The sequence below is a fragment of the Pteronotus mesoamericanus genome, unplaced genomic scaffold (assembly GCF_021234165.1).
Source record: "Pteronotus mesoamericanus isolate MK-2021 breed Mesoamerican mustached bat unplaced genomic scaffold, CSHL_Meso_final contig_116, whole genome shotgun sequence".
Taxonomy (NCBI): Eukaryota; Metazoa; Chordata; class Mammalia; order Chiroptera; family Mormoopidae; genus Pteronotus; species Pteronotus mesoamericanus.
Window position 1 is genome coordinate 12,686,547 of NW_026555027.1, and position 15,198 is coordinate 12,701,744.

The 15,198-nt window shown below is 47.4% G+C and overlaps 1 protein-coding gene and 1 long non-coding RNA gene across 2 annotated transcripts; one reads left to right on the forward strand and one right to left on the reverse strand.

Annotated features, from left to right (window-relative positions):
- Positions 1-941: 941 nt before the first annotated feature.
- Positions 942-3,220, reverse strand: LOC129072977 (uncharacterized). Its single transcript, XR_008529399.1, has 3 exons — positions 3,045-3,220; positions 2,110-2,212; positions 942-1,857 (listed from the first exon to the last, which is right to left on the reverse strand). It is a non-coding gene; the product is annotated as an uncharacterized LOC129072977 (long non-coding RNA).
- A 395-nt stretch (positions 3,221-3,615) lies between these two features.
- On the forward strand, positions 3,616-12,183 carry ADAMTS1 (ADAM metallopeptidase with thrombospondin type 1 motif 1). The gene is made up of 9 exons (XM_054579493.1): positions 3,616-4,498; positions 6,067-6,413; positions 6,741-6,873; positions 7,258-7,425; positions 7,855-8,141; positions 8,362-8,548; positions 8,638-8,813; positions 9,749-9,924; positions 10,077-12,183. The coding sequence occupies exons 1-9, from the start codon at positions 3,817-3,819 to the stop codon at positions 10,774-10,776; spliced, it is 2,856 nt and encodes a 951-aa protein (XP_054435468.1). The 5' UTR covers positions 3,616-3,816; the 3' UTR covers positions 10,777-12,183.
- Positions 12,184-15,198: the final 3,015 nt, after the last annotated feature.

Consider the following 15,198-nt stretch of genomic DNA (forward strand, 5'->3'; position numbering starts at 1 on the left):
ACACAGTTACTTATTGTATTATTTTCTATACAAACAGTTGTAAACCTACTTTTGCCCAACCTTGTATTTTAACTTTAGTTAGCTCCTCTTTACGAAGAATAAAAACTGGTGAAGGTCCATAAATTAGAACATATCAAAATGTATGTTTTCATAAGCACATATGTATTCTATAAAAAGAAAGCCAGAAATATGGTAGGGCTCAAGACAAGATGCAAACTTTTGGGTGCTCATTTAAATTGAGGAGCAAACATTTTATAAGAGAGAGAGCGTGAAACACTATTAACAAGGACTCAATATTATATGTCATTTTTTACTAGTGCCATGTACACATTGTATTTCTCTTGGTCTTGTTTCCACAGTAAAATATTTTTTCAATTCACAATTTTGCTAACAAATATACATATATGTATATATTTATGTAATACCATAAATGCCCAAAGAGTGCTGGTCTTTAAAAAAAAAAAAGTAGATTAAATGTTCTTCTGAGCATAGATGGAGTTTTTCAAGCTCAGTAATTGGCAGTTCCTACATTCATGCCTCTGTTGAAGCGATTAAAAAAGAATCATTTCCCAGAACTACAGGTGCAAGACAGATTGGAGTCATTATGCAAAAGAACAGAAATCTGGAGAGAAACCTAGTGAATAAAAAAGCCATGTTCCTGGCCATCCGTTTGCCTTTAGTTCTCTGTTTTTTTCAGCTCTATTTGGATATACAACATGAAATATGCAAAAATTACAATGGATTTGAAATAAAGCATTCAAGCTTAGAGATCTGTGCCTTGAATTAAACAGACATCCAATAGGAATGCACCGGGGGCAGAAATGAATTGAAGGCCAAGCTCGTATTCATATATTTAAAAAGCTAACGTTTATGCAGGGAGAGGTAGCAGTTTGGAACACATTACATGAGTTTTCAGAAAGTTACACATTTTCTTGCTGGTTTTCTGAATTCCCCATCATGCCCCAGTTCAAGGGACTCCCATGTACCCCTAGTTCCCTGCTAAAGCTCTCCGCCCCAGGGCCCCCTCCCATTTCTGAAATCCCCATCTCAAAGCCACTCCGAGGCCCCAGCCGCGGGTCGCCTTGGAAGGTTTTCAGAGCCCTCGTCTAAGCAAAAGGTTGGAAGCTTGATGGGTGACTCCGCCGTCTCGCTTTCAGAATCCCCCAGTCCAGACCGTGCGCGTGTGAAGACACCTCTCCTCAAACCTTCTCCCAAGTATCGACCTTAATGAAATAATAGTCTTTTTTTTTTTCTTTTTCTTTTTTAAAAGGAAGCTTAACATCAGCTTCTGGACCGGAGTGGGCGGGAGAATGTAAAACACCTCTGGACACTAAACTGACAAGTGGGGATGTTGGAGCAGTGACACGTGTGACGCATAGAGAAGCAAGTGCCTCCCTTCGAGGATGAGCATAGGCGGGCTGGACGGCGTGGACAGGAGTGGGACCCCTCACGAGTGTGTCTGTCAGTATGAAATGCGAAGGGGAAATGGGAGGGGGTGAGAGGGCTGTACGGGAGAGACCGAAGGGAGGTGGGCAAACACAGTGCTGCCACCGTGCCAGGGGGTGTGAGGAAGGGGGGGCCAGGAGAAACAGAAGTGGGAATCAAGAACCTTGCGCTGCTACTTAAAAACACATGGTAATTCCTGGGTTGACCATTCAGCGTTTAACTCTGACAAAAGTTAGAATCAAAGAAAGTTACAGTTTAGAAAGCACAGATTCCTAAACGTGTGAGGACCAGAGGCTGGTGCTAAACTCTCTCCAGCGTGAAGTGCTTGGGCTTCTCTGCGCCATGCTTCCTCATTTGAGCTTTCCGAGAAGAGCGCGAAGCAACATTTGGGGCGTTGTTCAAGGAGGCAATCTAGAACTCACCGAGGAAAGACAAAAAAAAGGTGAAGTTGGAAAGTATTCTGGGAGCACATCTGGAAGAGGGGCGCATTGGAGGGTGGAAGGGGACGCCTCGAGCCGGGGCAGAATGAAGTTGGAGAGACCCGCGAAGGAGTGGGGAAGGGGCCGGGAGGAGCTCGCTGGGCCCTGGGGGCGGGGGACCCGGGAAGGCCGGGAGGCGAGCGCGCGGGGGGCGAGGGACGCGGGATTCGGCGGCCATTCTCACCATTGTCCCCGCGTGGATGCGTTATGAAACATTTCCTTCCCCTGTGTCATTGAGCCCCTCCCTCCTTTGCGATGGAAGAGAGGCTCAGCTTTTTCTTAGGGACCTAATGGTGGAAAGGCTCAGCTGTTCTCGCTGCTGTAACACGGATGCAGCCTTTTCCCCTTCTGGTGGGAAGAGGAGGGAGGGGCCCAGGAAGGGCCTACGGTCCCCACTGCACGCTTTCCAGCCCCAGCGCCCCCGCGGGCCCCTGGGTGGAAACGCGGGGCTCCCCGACGCTCCTGCCAGCCCGGCCTCTGTCCTGCCGCCGCTGGGAGGTTGAGCAAGGCAGGCAGGGTGAGCGGGAGCTGATCTTTTCTCGAAAGAGGAGGAGAAAGCGCAATTCCCTTCCTAAGCTCTAGGGAACTGAACCGCGTTCCGGATCGCCTATTCCGGAAGTGCGAACCGGGGTCCCCGCAAAGAAGACTAAGGCAGCAGAAGGGGGAGGTGATGTCGGAAGGGGTTCGGGTGAAGGTCAATGCCCACGCATTTTAAAATCCAGAGGCTGGGAAATGTCTCCCGGCCCCCTCACCAAACATGCTTTCCAGGGGCGGCGCTGGGCCAAATAAGCTTTCACTGAGAAAAGTTGGGGCAAAGAGAAAGCACGCGGCAGCAAAGCAGCCCACGGTGGTCTAGCGAGATGGAGAGGCGAAGTGGGGTGTCTTTCTAGAAAAGAGTAGGGGGCTCCCGAGGTAGAGGAGGCGACAGAGGAAGGCGGCGCAGGGCCAGTTCCTGGGCAGAGATGTCTTGGAGGAAGACTCAGCTTCCCAACCCTACTGTCCCCTCTGGGAGCTGCAGCCTAACGCACGACCTGCGCTCCCGCGCCAGAGGGGCGGTTGAAAGGGATGGTGGTCAGGGAAATCGACCGGCGGGGGGAAAGGCGCGGTGGAAGTGAGTACCTCTCCCCTCGGCAGTCCCAGACGTACAAAGCGCTGGTCACTGCGCCCTTCCTGCGTCTTCCGCCCCCAGGTTGACGTGCCCAGGGCGAGGAGCTAGCACGGAGGTCGCCCCCTCCCCCGCCCGGGGCTCGCAGCGCCCAGCGCGGTTTAGCAGAGTTCAGAGGCGTGCCTTCTGGCTAGGAAGGCTGCCAAGAGGGAGGAGGAAGGGGGTGGGGAGGGGATGTCTCAAACTATAAAAGAGCAGTCCCGAGTGCCCGGTTCTTGCACTCGCTGGAAAGCCGCTCCGAGCCAGGGGCCGTTTTAAAGCCAGCTCGTGCAGTAGGGCCGAAAATACAGAGCCCTGCGCAGAGCGAGCATCACCCTGGTCAAGGCGGAGGTCGAAGAGGGGCTCCAGTTTCTTCGCGTGGCCCTTGTGCCCTCGCGTCGGGGGCGTCCCAAGGCGCTTCTTGTTCCCGCAGCAGCAACCCCGCCAGCTCCTGCTGAGCGGTGCCTCTAACTCTACGCTTAGAAGAAAAACTACCCCTTCGCAGGCAGAACTGCAGCGCCTCCACCCGAGTAACTCCGGGAGTCCTGTCTGCGGCCGGCTCTGCGTGCACTTCCAAAAAGTAACACTGTTAACTTTAAGCATCCAGAGCGAGGCCGGGGAGGCTCTTCACTCCCGACCCAAACAATAGCCTCTTCGCTCGGTGCGCTGCGCCGCGCGGTGCCAACCCGGACTCGGGTGCAGCTAGCGGTCCCCGCGGGGTTCCGAAGGCGTGCTGCAGGCAGCGACATGGGGAAGGCGGAGCTGGCGCGTTGGTTTCACCGCTCGCAGCCTGCGTTCGTGCTGCTGCTGCTCGGGTCGGTCGCACCGCTGCTGGTCCTGCCGGGGGCGCATGGGCGCCTCGCCGAGGAGGACGAGGAACTGGTGCTGCCGGTAGTGGAGCGCGACCCGGGAGACCGGAACGTGCACCTCCGCCTGGACGCCTTCAGCCGGCAACTGAGCCTGGAGCTGCAACCGGACCGCGACTTCCTGGCGCCCGGCTTCACGTTCCAGACCGTGGGGCGCAGACTGGGACCCGACGCTCCAAGTCCCGACCCCGACGGTGACCTGGCGCACTGCTTCTACTCCGGCACGGTGAACAGCGATCCCAGCTCGGCCGCGGCACTCAGCCTCTGCGAGGGCGTGCGCGGCGCCTTCTATCTGCAGGGCGAGGAGTACTTCATCCAGCCAGCGCCCGCAGCCTCGGTGCGCCTCGCCCCCGCCGCCGCCGCCGCCGCCGCCGGGGAGGAGCCGCCGACGCGGCCCCAGTTCCATCTCCTGCGGCGGAGACGGCGAGGCGACGGCGGCGCCAAGTGCGGAGTTATGGACGACGAGATTCAGCTCGCGAGGGGCGCGGGCCCGGAGGGCGAGGATGCCGGGGCAGAGTGGCGGCAGAGGGACCCTGCTCCTGAGCGCGCGGGGCAGCGAACAGGTATCTGTCCCAGAAGAATTACTCTCACTTGTCGCTCCCTCTCCATTCCTCCCTCCTCTCCCCCACTTTCCTCTGTGCGACGCAATTTAAAATTCGACTCCTGTTTGCAAACAGGGCCGGGTTTGAGGTCCTGCTGGCACACTTAACTCCGTTTCCTTGCATAACGAGTGATCAAGACAGAACAGACAAATCAATGATTTTCTGCTGACTAAGGCAAAGCGTTTAGACCGGGAAGGAAGAGTTGGTACTCCAGCTCATTCCAACTCAGTCGAGTGAGAGCGTGTGCAAATTCTTTCCATCTTGATATGTTCGTTTTACGATCGTGCATGCGCGTTCTTTGGTCGAGTTGCACCTTTGCACTCGTTTGTAACCGCTGCCTGCGCGCGTACCGTGCGCGCGGAGGGCGGCGGCGATGGACGGGGGAAAAGCTATGGTGACCTAGGAATGTGCTGCCTGCCAGATTGCACGGCTGTGCTGTGATCTCTGCTCGGCTGGCCTCTGTCCCCTGCCCCATTTAAGAGGCAGACTCCGACCGACGGGAGGCGGCAGGGCCCTTCTACGGAACCTGCTTGGGAGGTCTTTGCCCAGCTTGCCCCGCCTCCCCGCACCTCCCACCCGGCCTCCCAGTTTGCGCTCCCTCTCGCGGCCAAAATTCTGCACTCAAGCACTGTCGAGTGTTCGTCACCCCTCATCCCGCTCCGGCTTCCCCTGACTCACTCTGCTGTGTGCCTTGCCTACTGTCCAGGTCTTTTCATTATTTCCCCTTGGGACCTTGATTCTTCTGTAACTTGCTCACATACCTTGGTTTAGAATTCTCCCCTTTCCCTTGTGCCTCTGCTCCTTGAAGCAGTTCTGCGGATGCGTTACAGTCTAGTAGTCCCTGGGGGCAGAGTCTCACGAGGCAAGAGCTCTTTTCTAACGAATCGCCCGAAGCCCAAGGCAGGAATCGGTTTCCTTGGGTCAGCGGGAGCGGGGCAATAGGATGCCGGGCAGAGTGGGTGGTCCTTGTGCCTGGATTTGGCAGGAACAGCGCACCCCAGGGACCCCTGGAATGAGATTGCAGGGCAATGCAGGCTGAGATGCCTGGAGGCCAGGCCCCTTGGCAGAGGCCCCGGCCCTGCCCTGGGCTTTCCACGTGGAGCCCGATGATCTCATTCAGGATTTGAGTTCTGGCCTGTGAAAGGGTGACTCAGGGCCTCTGCCTGCAGCCTTGCTCCAAGTTTTTACTACAGCGGGGTAGGGCGATGCGCTTACTGCCTTGTTCTGATGGTTGGATTTCAAAGGGGACAAAAGGAAGCCTGCTCACCAAAAAAAAAGGAATAAATAATTTTTGAAAAAAGTGCCTGCTCCCTCAGAGGAGTACATGGTCTTTTTATTTAAAGAAAAGAAAACTTTAAAAATAACATTTTTCAGTGAAAGGAGATACAAATATTTTTGTTACTGTTGTCCTGGGTGTATTTTTGTTTTATTTGCTTTGACTGGTTAGGCTTTCCTTATATACTCTGTGAAGGTAACTATTCTTGGCTAGACCGCCTGTGAGCAAACTATCTTTTCTTGTTTCTTTACAGGAAATGGAAGCGTAAGAAAGAAGCGATTTGTGTCCAGCCCCCGCTACGTGGAAACCATGCTTGTGGCCGACCAGTCAATGGCAGAGTTCCACGGCAGTGGCCTGAAGAACTACCTTCTCACCCTGTTTTCGGTGGCAGCCAGGTTGTACAAACACCCCAGCATTCGGAATTCGGTTAGCCTGGTGGTAGTGAAGATCCTGGTCATCCACGAGGAGCAGAAGGGGCCGGAGGTGACTTCCAACGCTGCGCTGAGTCTGCGTAACTTCTGCAACTGGCAGAAGCAGCACAACCCGCCCAGTGACCGAGATGCCGAGCACTATGACACAGCGGTTCTTTTCACCAGACAGGTGAGGGGAAGACAGCACCAGTGAAGAAAGGGTCCTCTTGGGAGTGTGCTTTGTAACACATTTCTGTGAGGCATTTCATCAGCGTTTCGCAGTTGCATTTCTTTAATTGGCTAGCAAGGTCGTCAACTGCTGCATTTCTTCTATAATTTCAGTATCTCCAGCTTCATAGTCCTTTTTGAATAGCATTAGGAAAAATCTTGTTTAAAGTCACCCGGACTACTCCTCAAAGGCCAGCTCAACACCTGTGTGATGATACACTCTGCCCCAGAAGACCCTCAAGTTCATGTTATGTCCCTATTAATGACGATATACCTTTGCTTCTTACAGGACCTGTGTGGGACCCAGACGTGCGATACTCTTGGGATGGCCGACGTTGGGACTATATGTGATCCCAGCAGAAGCTGCTCTGTTATAGAAGATGATGGCTTACAAGCTGCCTTCACCACAGCCCATGAATTAGGTAAGTCTGTTTCAGAGTAAGAGCTAAGCCCAACTTGTGAATTCAAGATGATAAGCAATACATGAATTAGAGCAAGAGAATATGTAGGTTATACTGCTATTTTAGGTGCCAGGGCTCCTTAGAAAGTACAGAAAATATTTTTTCAACTATTCTAAACATGATCATCTTTATTAGAATGAAAAATCAGATAGTTGGAGTTCTTGACATTTGGACAGTTTACGTATTTGTTCACACTCGGTGAAAAGTAAACATTGTCTCCAAAATAGATGGTCTCCAAAATACACTTTTTTCCTCTAGGAATACCGCGTTGAGACAGATCTCTGTTAGGAATAAAATGCTGCAAATTGGCCTAGATTTTAATGGGGGCTTCGGGTTGCTTCTTAGGCCACGTGTTCAACATGCCGCACGATGACGCGAAGCAGTGCGCCAGCCTCAACGGCGCCAGCCGGGACTCCCACATGATGGCGTCCATGCTTTCCAACCTGGACCACAGCCAGCCCTGGTCTCCCTGCAGCGCCTACACCATCACCTCGTTTCTGGACAACGGCCATGGTAAGGCCCCCAGCTCCTCTCTCTCCACAGCATCCAACTTTCCATAGGTAGAGATCTAGTTCTACGAACTCATCTTCCTTTTTTGTTCTTTATCATTTCCCTCCTCCACAATTACTTCCACTGCCAAGAACATACATCTTTAGATCTTAATTCCAGTAAAAGATGATGCTTCTGGCCAAGTGGCTCCCAACGTACATTAATTTGAATTTTTAGCAGAACAATAATTTCCTGTCATTGTTAATGCAGAAATACCCCATTGAGGATAATATCTTAATTTCAATCTCTCTGGCATCTTCCCCAAAAGTTTGGCAGCTTTCAAATCACGTTGCTCTAAATGATCCCCTGTGAGAAATGTTTTCCTGCAACTGATCTACCCTTGCCTGCTTTCATCTACTATTTATTAATAGCCATTGGCGTTTTTCTTTGCAGGTGAATGTTTGATGGACAAGCCCCAGAGCCCCATACAGCTCCCCTCTGATCTTCCTGGGACCTTGTATGATGCCAACCGGCAGTGCCAATTTACATTTGGGGAGGAGTCCAAACACTGCCCAGATGCAGCCAGCACGTGCTCGACCCTCTGGTGCACCGGCACCTCTGGTGGGTTGCCGGTGTGCCAAACCAAACACTTCCCTTGGGCAGACGGCACCAGCTGTGGAGAAGGGAAATGGTGTGTCAACGCCAAGTGTGTGAACAAGACTGACAAGAAACACTTTGATGTGAGTTTTCTATTCATGCACACACTCCTTTAAAATTTGGAATTGAGCACAGTGATGCCAAAATATCTGGTAGCTCCTTAAATACCCCATCTCTGTTCTTGGGGGGCACACACAATAAGTTATTTTTATCATTGATTCTTTGTCTCATATTTTTCTCTTTTATTCCCTAAGAAGGTTTCTGTAGAGAATTCTAACACTGATGACTTGTGTTCCCATTTAGACTCCTGTTCATGGAAGCTGGGGGCCATGGGGACCCTGGGGAGAGTGTTCTAGAACCTGCGGTGGAGGCGTTCAGTATACGATGAGGGAATGTGACAATCCCGTCCCAAAGAATGGAGGGAAGTACTGCGAAGGCAAGCGTGTGCGGTACAGATCGTGTAACATTGAGGACTGCCCAGACAATAATGGTGAGCAGAAGTGGGTGCACAAGAGGAGTCCACCAAGAGGCAGCTCAGGGGTCGAAACGGATAATGTCGTCATATCATTCTCTTTCCAGGAAAAACCTTTAGAGAAGAACAATGTGAGGCGCACAATGAGTTCTCCAAAGCTTCCTTTGGGAGCGGGCCAGCAGTGGAGTGGACGCCCAAGTACGCTGGAGTCTCCCCCAAGGACAGGTGCAAGCTCATCTGCCAAGCCAAAGGCATTGGCTACTTCTTCGTGCTGCAGCCCAAGGTAGTCATTTTTCCTTTTGGCTACGGCCAAAGGCCTTGGCTTGCTACCTTTTCATGCAACCTATGAGGCACTTTCTTTAATTTGTATATTAACATATTCAGGTTAGAATTAGAATTTATTTTCTTCCGGACACCTCAGCAACTGCCAGATTTAAGTTTGGTGGTGTTTTCAGCTCTGAATGAAGCTTTAACCCAGCACTTATGGTTCTTGCAGTTGCTTATTATTACCCTTATAAACAAGAGCCCTTTACTACTGGTTGTTTAAATTACGTATTAACATAGCAACCAACCAGATTTGGAAAGATAGCCTAGGCATGGTCCAAAGTACTTGTTACTGGGTGACTAGCACCGGCACATGCAAAGAGACTTATTCAAATGGAAGTTTAAGTCTTGATACCTTTTGTGTTTAAGGACATATATTGAACTAGAAGAAGCATCGTTTTGTTGTTTGGCTGAGGGGTTAAACCTTATTAAGATAGAAAGTGGCATTGAATCTGGTTAAGATTGCCATGTGTCGTTATCATTGTAGCCTATAAAAATATTCCCTAGTTGCCGATTCAATAGTTAGCAAGTGATTTTTTCAGCACCTACAATCACCAGGTATTACTCTGGGCACTGAGGATACAGCAGTAAAAAAAATTTCAAAAATAAGTGGACAAAAAGTTCTGCTTTGTTAACCTTAGCTGGAAGTGAAACAGGTCAATAACCAAATAATCAAAAACTTTGTAAGTTTTTCAGATGTCTACATGTACTATGAGGAAAGAAGACAAAGGGGGGTAGTATATGACATATATAAGGCACTGTTTTATTACGATGGTCAGGAAGTCAGAGATGCAGTGTTAATGAAAGAAATCTTTATAGTTATAGCTTCATGTCTTCCCTTGTTAATGTGTGACATTAATGAGTGACACCAGATACATCTTCTTCCTCTCTCAGGTGGTAGACGGTACGCCATGCAGCCCAGATTCCACCTCTGTGTGCGTGCAAGGACAGTGTGTAAAAGCCGGGTGTGATCGCATCATAGACTCCAAAAAGAAATTTGATAAATGTGGTATTTGTGGAGGAAACGGATCTACGTGCAAGAAGATATCAGGATCAGTTACTAGTTCAAAGTAAGTTTTAAAGTGCCGTACTCCCAAAGGTTGTATCACTTAGATGTAACTTTTTACAGGTCTGGTGAAAATTACGTTGTAAATGGCTAAATGGCCATAAAATAATTAGCCACTGGCCAAGTGATCTTAATACTTGTTTTTCTTGCCCGCAGACCTGGATATCACGATATTGTCACGATTCCAACTGGAGCCACAAACATTGAAGTGAAGCAACGGAATCCGAGGGGATCCAGAAATACAGGAAGCTTTCTTGCCATCAAAGCTGCCGATGGCACGTACATCCTGAATGGTGACTTCACCCTGTCCACTTTAGAGCAAGACATTACGTACAAAGGGAGCGCCCTGAGGTACAGCGGCTCGTCTGCCACGCTGGAAAGAATCCGCAGCTTCAGCCCCCTCACAGAACCCTTAACCATCCAGGTCCTGACCGTGGGCCATGCCCTTCGGCCTAAAATTAAATACACCTATTTCGTGAAGAAGAAGAAGGAGCCTTTCAATGCCATCCCCACGTTCTCAGAATGGGTCATCGAAGAGTGGGGCGAATGCTCCAAGTCCTGCGGACTGGGCTGGCAGAGAAGGCTGGTGGAGTGCCGCGACCTCAACGGGCAGCCTGCTTCCGAGTGCGCCAAGGAGGTGAAGCCCGCCAGCACCAGGCCTTGCGCGGACCTGCCCTGCCCCCGCTGGCAGCTGGGGAGCTGGTCGCCATGTTCCAAGACTTGTGGGAAGGGGTACAAAAAGAGAACCTTGCAGTGTCTGTCTCACGATGGGGGGTTGTTGGCTCATGAAAGCTGCGATCCTTTAAAGAAACCTAAACATTACATAGACTTTTGCACGATGGCAGAATGCAGTTAAGCAGTGTGGGTGCTGAAGGAAAGATGAGGTGAGGAAGGGCTGAGGCACTGAAATCAAGAAGGCTGGAGGGATCCAGTGTACCTTGCTGGTGATGTTACAATGCCTGTTCCCTGGTACTGATTCAATACTTTGTGCCCTGGGGGTTGGGAAACGCAAAGCAGAAGAAAGGTGAGATTCTTAATTTAAGGCATGGCTTACTTTACCTCACGAACAATAGAGGGAGAAAGGAGTACAAACAGGAGCTTTGACCAGCACGGCCTGTGGTTGCAAGGATTCCACAGGAGGTTTGTTATCTTTTCTACCGAGAGTTAAGAATTCAGGAATGTCAACCCTGGAGAAAAAGGCATCGCAATGCCAAATGACTCCATCGTTACCTTTTTGTACCACTCTCGCATCTTCGTGAATTTGTTTTGACAAACAATTCCTTGTGTTTGTAAAAAATGCATTAAGTCTCCAAGGGAAAAAAGCAGTGATGTATCAGGTGCTGGTAAAAACCAGAGGAGGCACCCGGAGCTCGGTGCCTCCTACCTTTCTTTCCTCCTTGTGTAAGCCTATGTTAGGAATATGGAAAAAACAGTTTGAGTCTCAAGAAAGTCAGCAAGATCGCGCAAAAAGGTTCTAAGGCCAGAACAAGAATGGGGTGAGCAAAACCAGATCCCCAATGTTTGGGGACAGTGAGATCATTTGTCTCGTGGTGGAGAGGCTACTGAGGGGTAGCAGGTCCATCCCCAGCAGCTGGTCCAACAGTCATATCCTGGTGAATGTCTGTTCAGCTCTTCTACTATGAAAGAGAATGACTTTTGCCATATGTATATAGTAAAACATGTTCCTATAAATTCTATGTACTTTATAAGTATTGGTTTGTGAGTTCCTTCTAAGAAGGACTATAGTATGTAATAAATACCTATAATAACATATTTATTTTTATACATTTCTTTTTAATGATAAAGCTCTTAAGTTATCGTGATTGTAAAAAGGCATATAAAAATATATTATTTATACAATATATGTTACTAGAAATAATAAAATAACACTTTTTGAATATGTTGTGTATATTTTTTTAAGTGGGAACTTATTTCTAGGAAGGAAATTTGAGACACAAATACGGAATTTGAAGAACGGACATTTCCTTTGGAAAAAAGATTTCATTCTAATGAAATGTATTTTCTGTATCCTGGATTATGTGATTGTTACAAAGAAAGCAAGCTATGGTATCTTTGGTGATAGATAGGTTTGTTACTAATGTATAATATATACACATGGTTGGCAGACTTCTTCTGTAAAGAGCCAGGTAATCAATATTTCCAGCTTTGTGGCCCCTACCATCTCTGTCACAACTACTCAAATGTGCTGTTGTAGCATGAAGACAGCCATAGGCAAGACATTAATGAATGGGCATGGCAGTGTTCTAATAAAACTTTATTGACAAAAACAGGCGGTGGGCCACCTTTGTTCTTTGGATGTAGTTTGCTGACCTCTGATGTTTACCGTAAGTTAAATGAGAAAAGGTGGGATTCTGGAAGTACTTGGAATTCGTATGTCTTCCTCAGCTGTTATCACATAACTAAACTTATGGAAGTATGTAAGCTCCTAAACAGAAAACAATGCCTTAATTTACATTGAGAATAGCCACACACAGCAAGCTGGGCCTGCCAAATGTTCCGCTGTCCCTTCAGACAGAGGGAAGGTGTATCAAGGAGACCCTGGAGCACACACGCCCTCCAGGCACCCTTCTGTGAATCACCATATTTTACGTGCTAAATGGCACAGCAAAGATTTTTAAGGCACAGACTGCTTTTAAAGTACTTACCTTTCAGGGAATAGATGATTTACCAGAAGTCTCGGGTTCTGTGGTTAACCACAGACATTTCCAACTTCACACTTCCATCCTTTCCTTCACCCTCCTTCAAAGAGTTTCCTCAAATAGTTTATACAACATGCTAATTTCAGATTCAGATGATAATTTTTTATTTACCCATCAAAATTATTCATAATGTTCTTTTCTGAGAAAAGAAATGTAAGAGTCTCAGGAGCCAGGTGTGCAGGTCAGAGAAGAGGGTGGGAGCGGGGAGACTCATGTTAGCCTCTGGTTGAGATTGCTACTTACTGGGCCACCGGGCTGAAGAGTAAAGGCCAAGTCTGTCCACGCTGGGCACTAGTTTGGTCCCATAGAGCTCGGTTACGCATTGGATTTGGCCGTGTAATTCAGTGGCCGAAGGTGCTCTCTGCACCAATAATCTCTACCACAATTATTTATTTGTTTACATTACTATCAGTGACGTGAAGGATGCCCTCACCCTCAATTACTATACAAGCCGTTTGATGAAATGAGATAAATGTACCTAAAATGACAATTCATAAAGAAGTCATTTTGAGAACTTGCCTAATGCACTGTAAATCGATGTAAAAAGGCTTGCTTCGATTTGACATAGTAAGCAAGGAGACTGAAGTTCAGAACACAACAAGAGGAAAGGTCAAAAGATTTTGCGCTGTTCTCTGTCATCTCAAAGCCAAACAACTTTCTAAGTTGCCCCATTATTTTTTTATCCCTCTGCTGATGACATTTTCATTGTATCAATAAACCGAGCAGTTTAAAACACTCACTTTTGACAGCAAAAAGAGTAGTTCAAAACACATCCAGTTCTGTGAGCTTGATCAGGCACCTGATTAAAAGGAGGAAACATTTTGTGCTCGCTCATGATATAGGTATAAATAATAAGCGGGTGTAATACGGAGTTTTAATTAAAATACTTAATTTGCAAAGCATGCAGTGGGCACTTTCTCTAGCCTCTCAGTAACACCACATAAGTGCAATTTTTGAATTAGAATTTTCATGCAAAAATTGACAAAAATTCACAATTTTTGTTTCTTGTTTAATGTGTCTTAGAAGGGGACACCACAGGTCTTTATATGACTTAGGAATACCAAAAAATAGCCACAATTTGCTAATTAATCCAAATGAAAGAAAAACAAAAGCTATTAATACAAAACTTGGAGGTACTAGATCTATCAAGAAAATTAACCAAAGTTACTCCAGTATGAAGTGTAGTCTGTTCTGCCGTACATAGACTTCTGTGACATGAATGAGCTCATATGCCATTGGCGGAAATGGAAACAGCAAAACATGGAAGATGCTTTGGTTATCAATAAGTTTTCCCAGCGAGGAAGTGTTTTGTGTCTTTTTCTATCAGCAGCAAAACACAAACTATACTCACCCGTGAACATGGCAAGTCACTGAGGAACACGGCGATTCTGAATGCTCACTCACCCACTTTGTCTCTCTAGTTGGTCTCAGTCATGGGAGTTCCTAATGGAGTCTTTGTCCAGTTTGCCCTTGTCTTCATAATTCAGACACCTGAACTTTTCCTTACAGCTCTCTTCCATTAAGCACATTGCCTTCATTTAAGGGTAAATTCCTATAATTATTATACAATCACTCGTTTACCCGTTAGCATTTTTGGAAACTATGGTAGTTTCTTTTTCTTTAGAATTGCTATTGTTTTGTGTTCTACTGCTTTTAAGAGAAGGTACAAAGCATTTACTTGTGCGAAAGCGATAAAGCGGAATTTTATGTGGACCAATCCAGGAAGGCTTCCTCAGTGAGGAGGTTTTGGGAAGGGAATGAGAGGGGTGCAGGGGAACAGCCCTCCAAGGGATGGGATTCAGTAGAAAGGTGGCCACCACAGGTGTGTGCACGTGAACTCGTCTTCGTGGAGGGGACACGAGACCAGTGTGCCCAGGGCTGTGAGGAGAGGCGGGCGCTGGAGGGCAGGGTGCTTGTTCCACAGGAGGAGGGAGCATGTTTAGGTTTTTCTCTGAGTGAGATAAAGAGCCAAGGAGGAAACTGAGCAGAAGAGAGACATTTTTATCACTTAACAATTTAACCTGGAAGGGAACCAGACAGGAAATTATGGCAATAATTGCAATGAATGAGACTGATGGGCTAAACGAGGGTAATAGCCAGAGAAGTCATAAAAGAGGTCAATTTCTTCTGTTCAAGACTTTGAGGTTTGCAGATAAATATTCTAGTTAAAAAGCAACAGAACTTGGAAATACAAAGTTTTTACTAAGTATTGAAACTAGCCAAACGTATAGCTATTGTAATTTTATGATGCATTTGACATAAGTAATTGTTCAAAACATGGTATTAAAATTAACTCAAAATATAAAAATAGTAGTTCAAAGAGAATATATTTGGAAATATTTTAATAATAACAATTCAAGTGTAAAACCATATATCATATTGACAAAATCACAATAAAAGACTAAAAATTCCTTATATTTAAAGTTATCAAAGGATATCATTTTATTCTTCAATTTAGCAACTAGGTAATATAAATGAATGATAGCTCTTGAAAGCAAATATCCAAGTGTGCTTCTTCATTTGAAGAATGGAGAGAGAATCTATGTAATATATAACTC

Coding starts and splice junctions, on each gene's coding strand:
- ADAMTS1 (XM_054579493.1), top strand. CDS start 3,817: ATGGGGAAGGCGGAGCTGGCGCGTTGGTTTCACCGCTCGCAGCCTGCG. Junction 6,414..6,740: donor CGGTTCTTTTCACCAGACAG/GTGAGGGGAAGA, acceptor TGCTTCTTACAG/GACCTGTGTGGGACCCAGAC. Junction 7,426..7,854: donor GTTTCTGGACAACGGCCATG/GTAAGGCCCCCA, acceptor TTTTCTTTGCAG/GTGAATGTTTGATGGACAAG.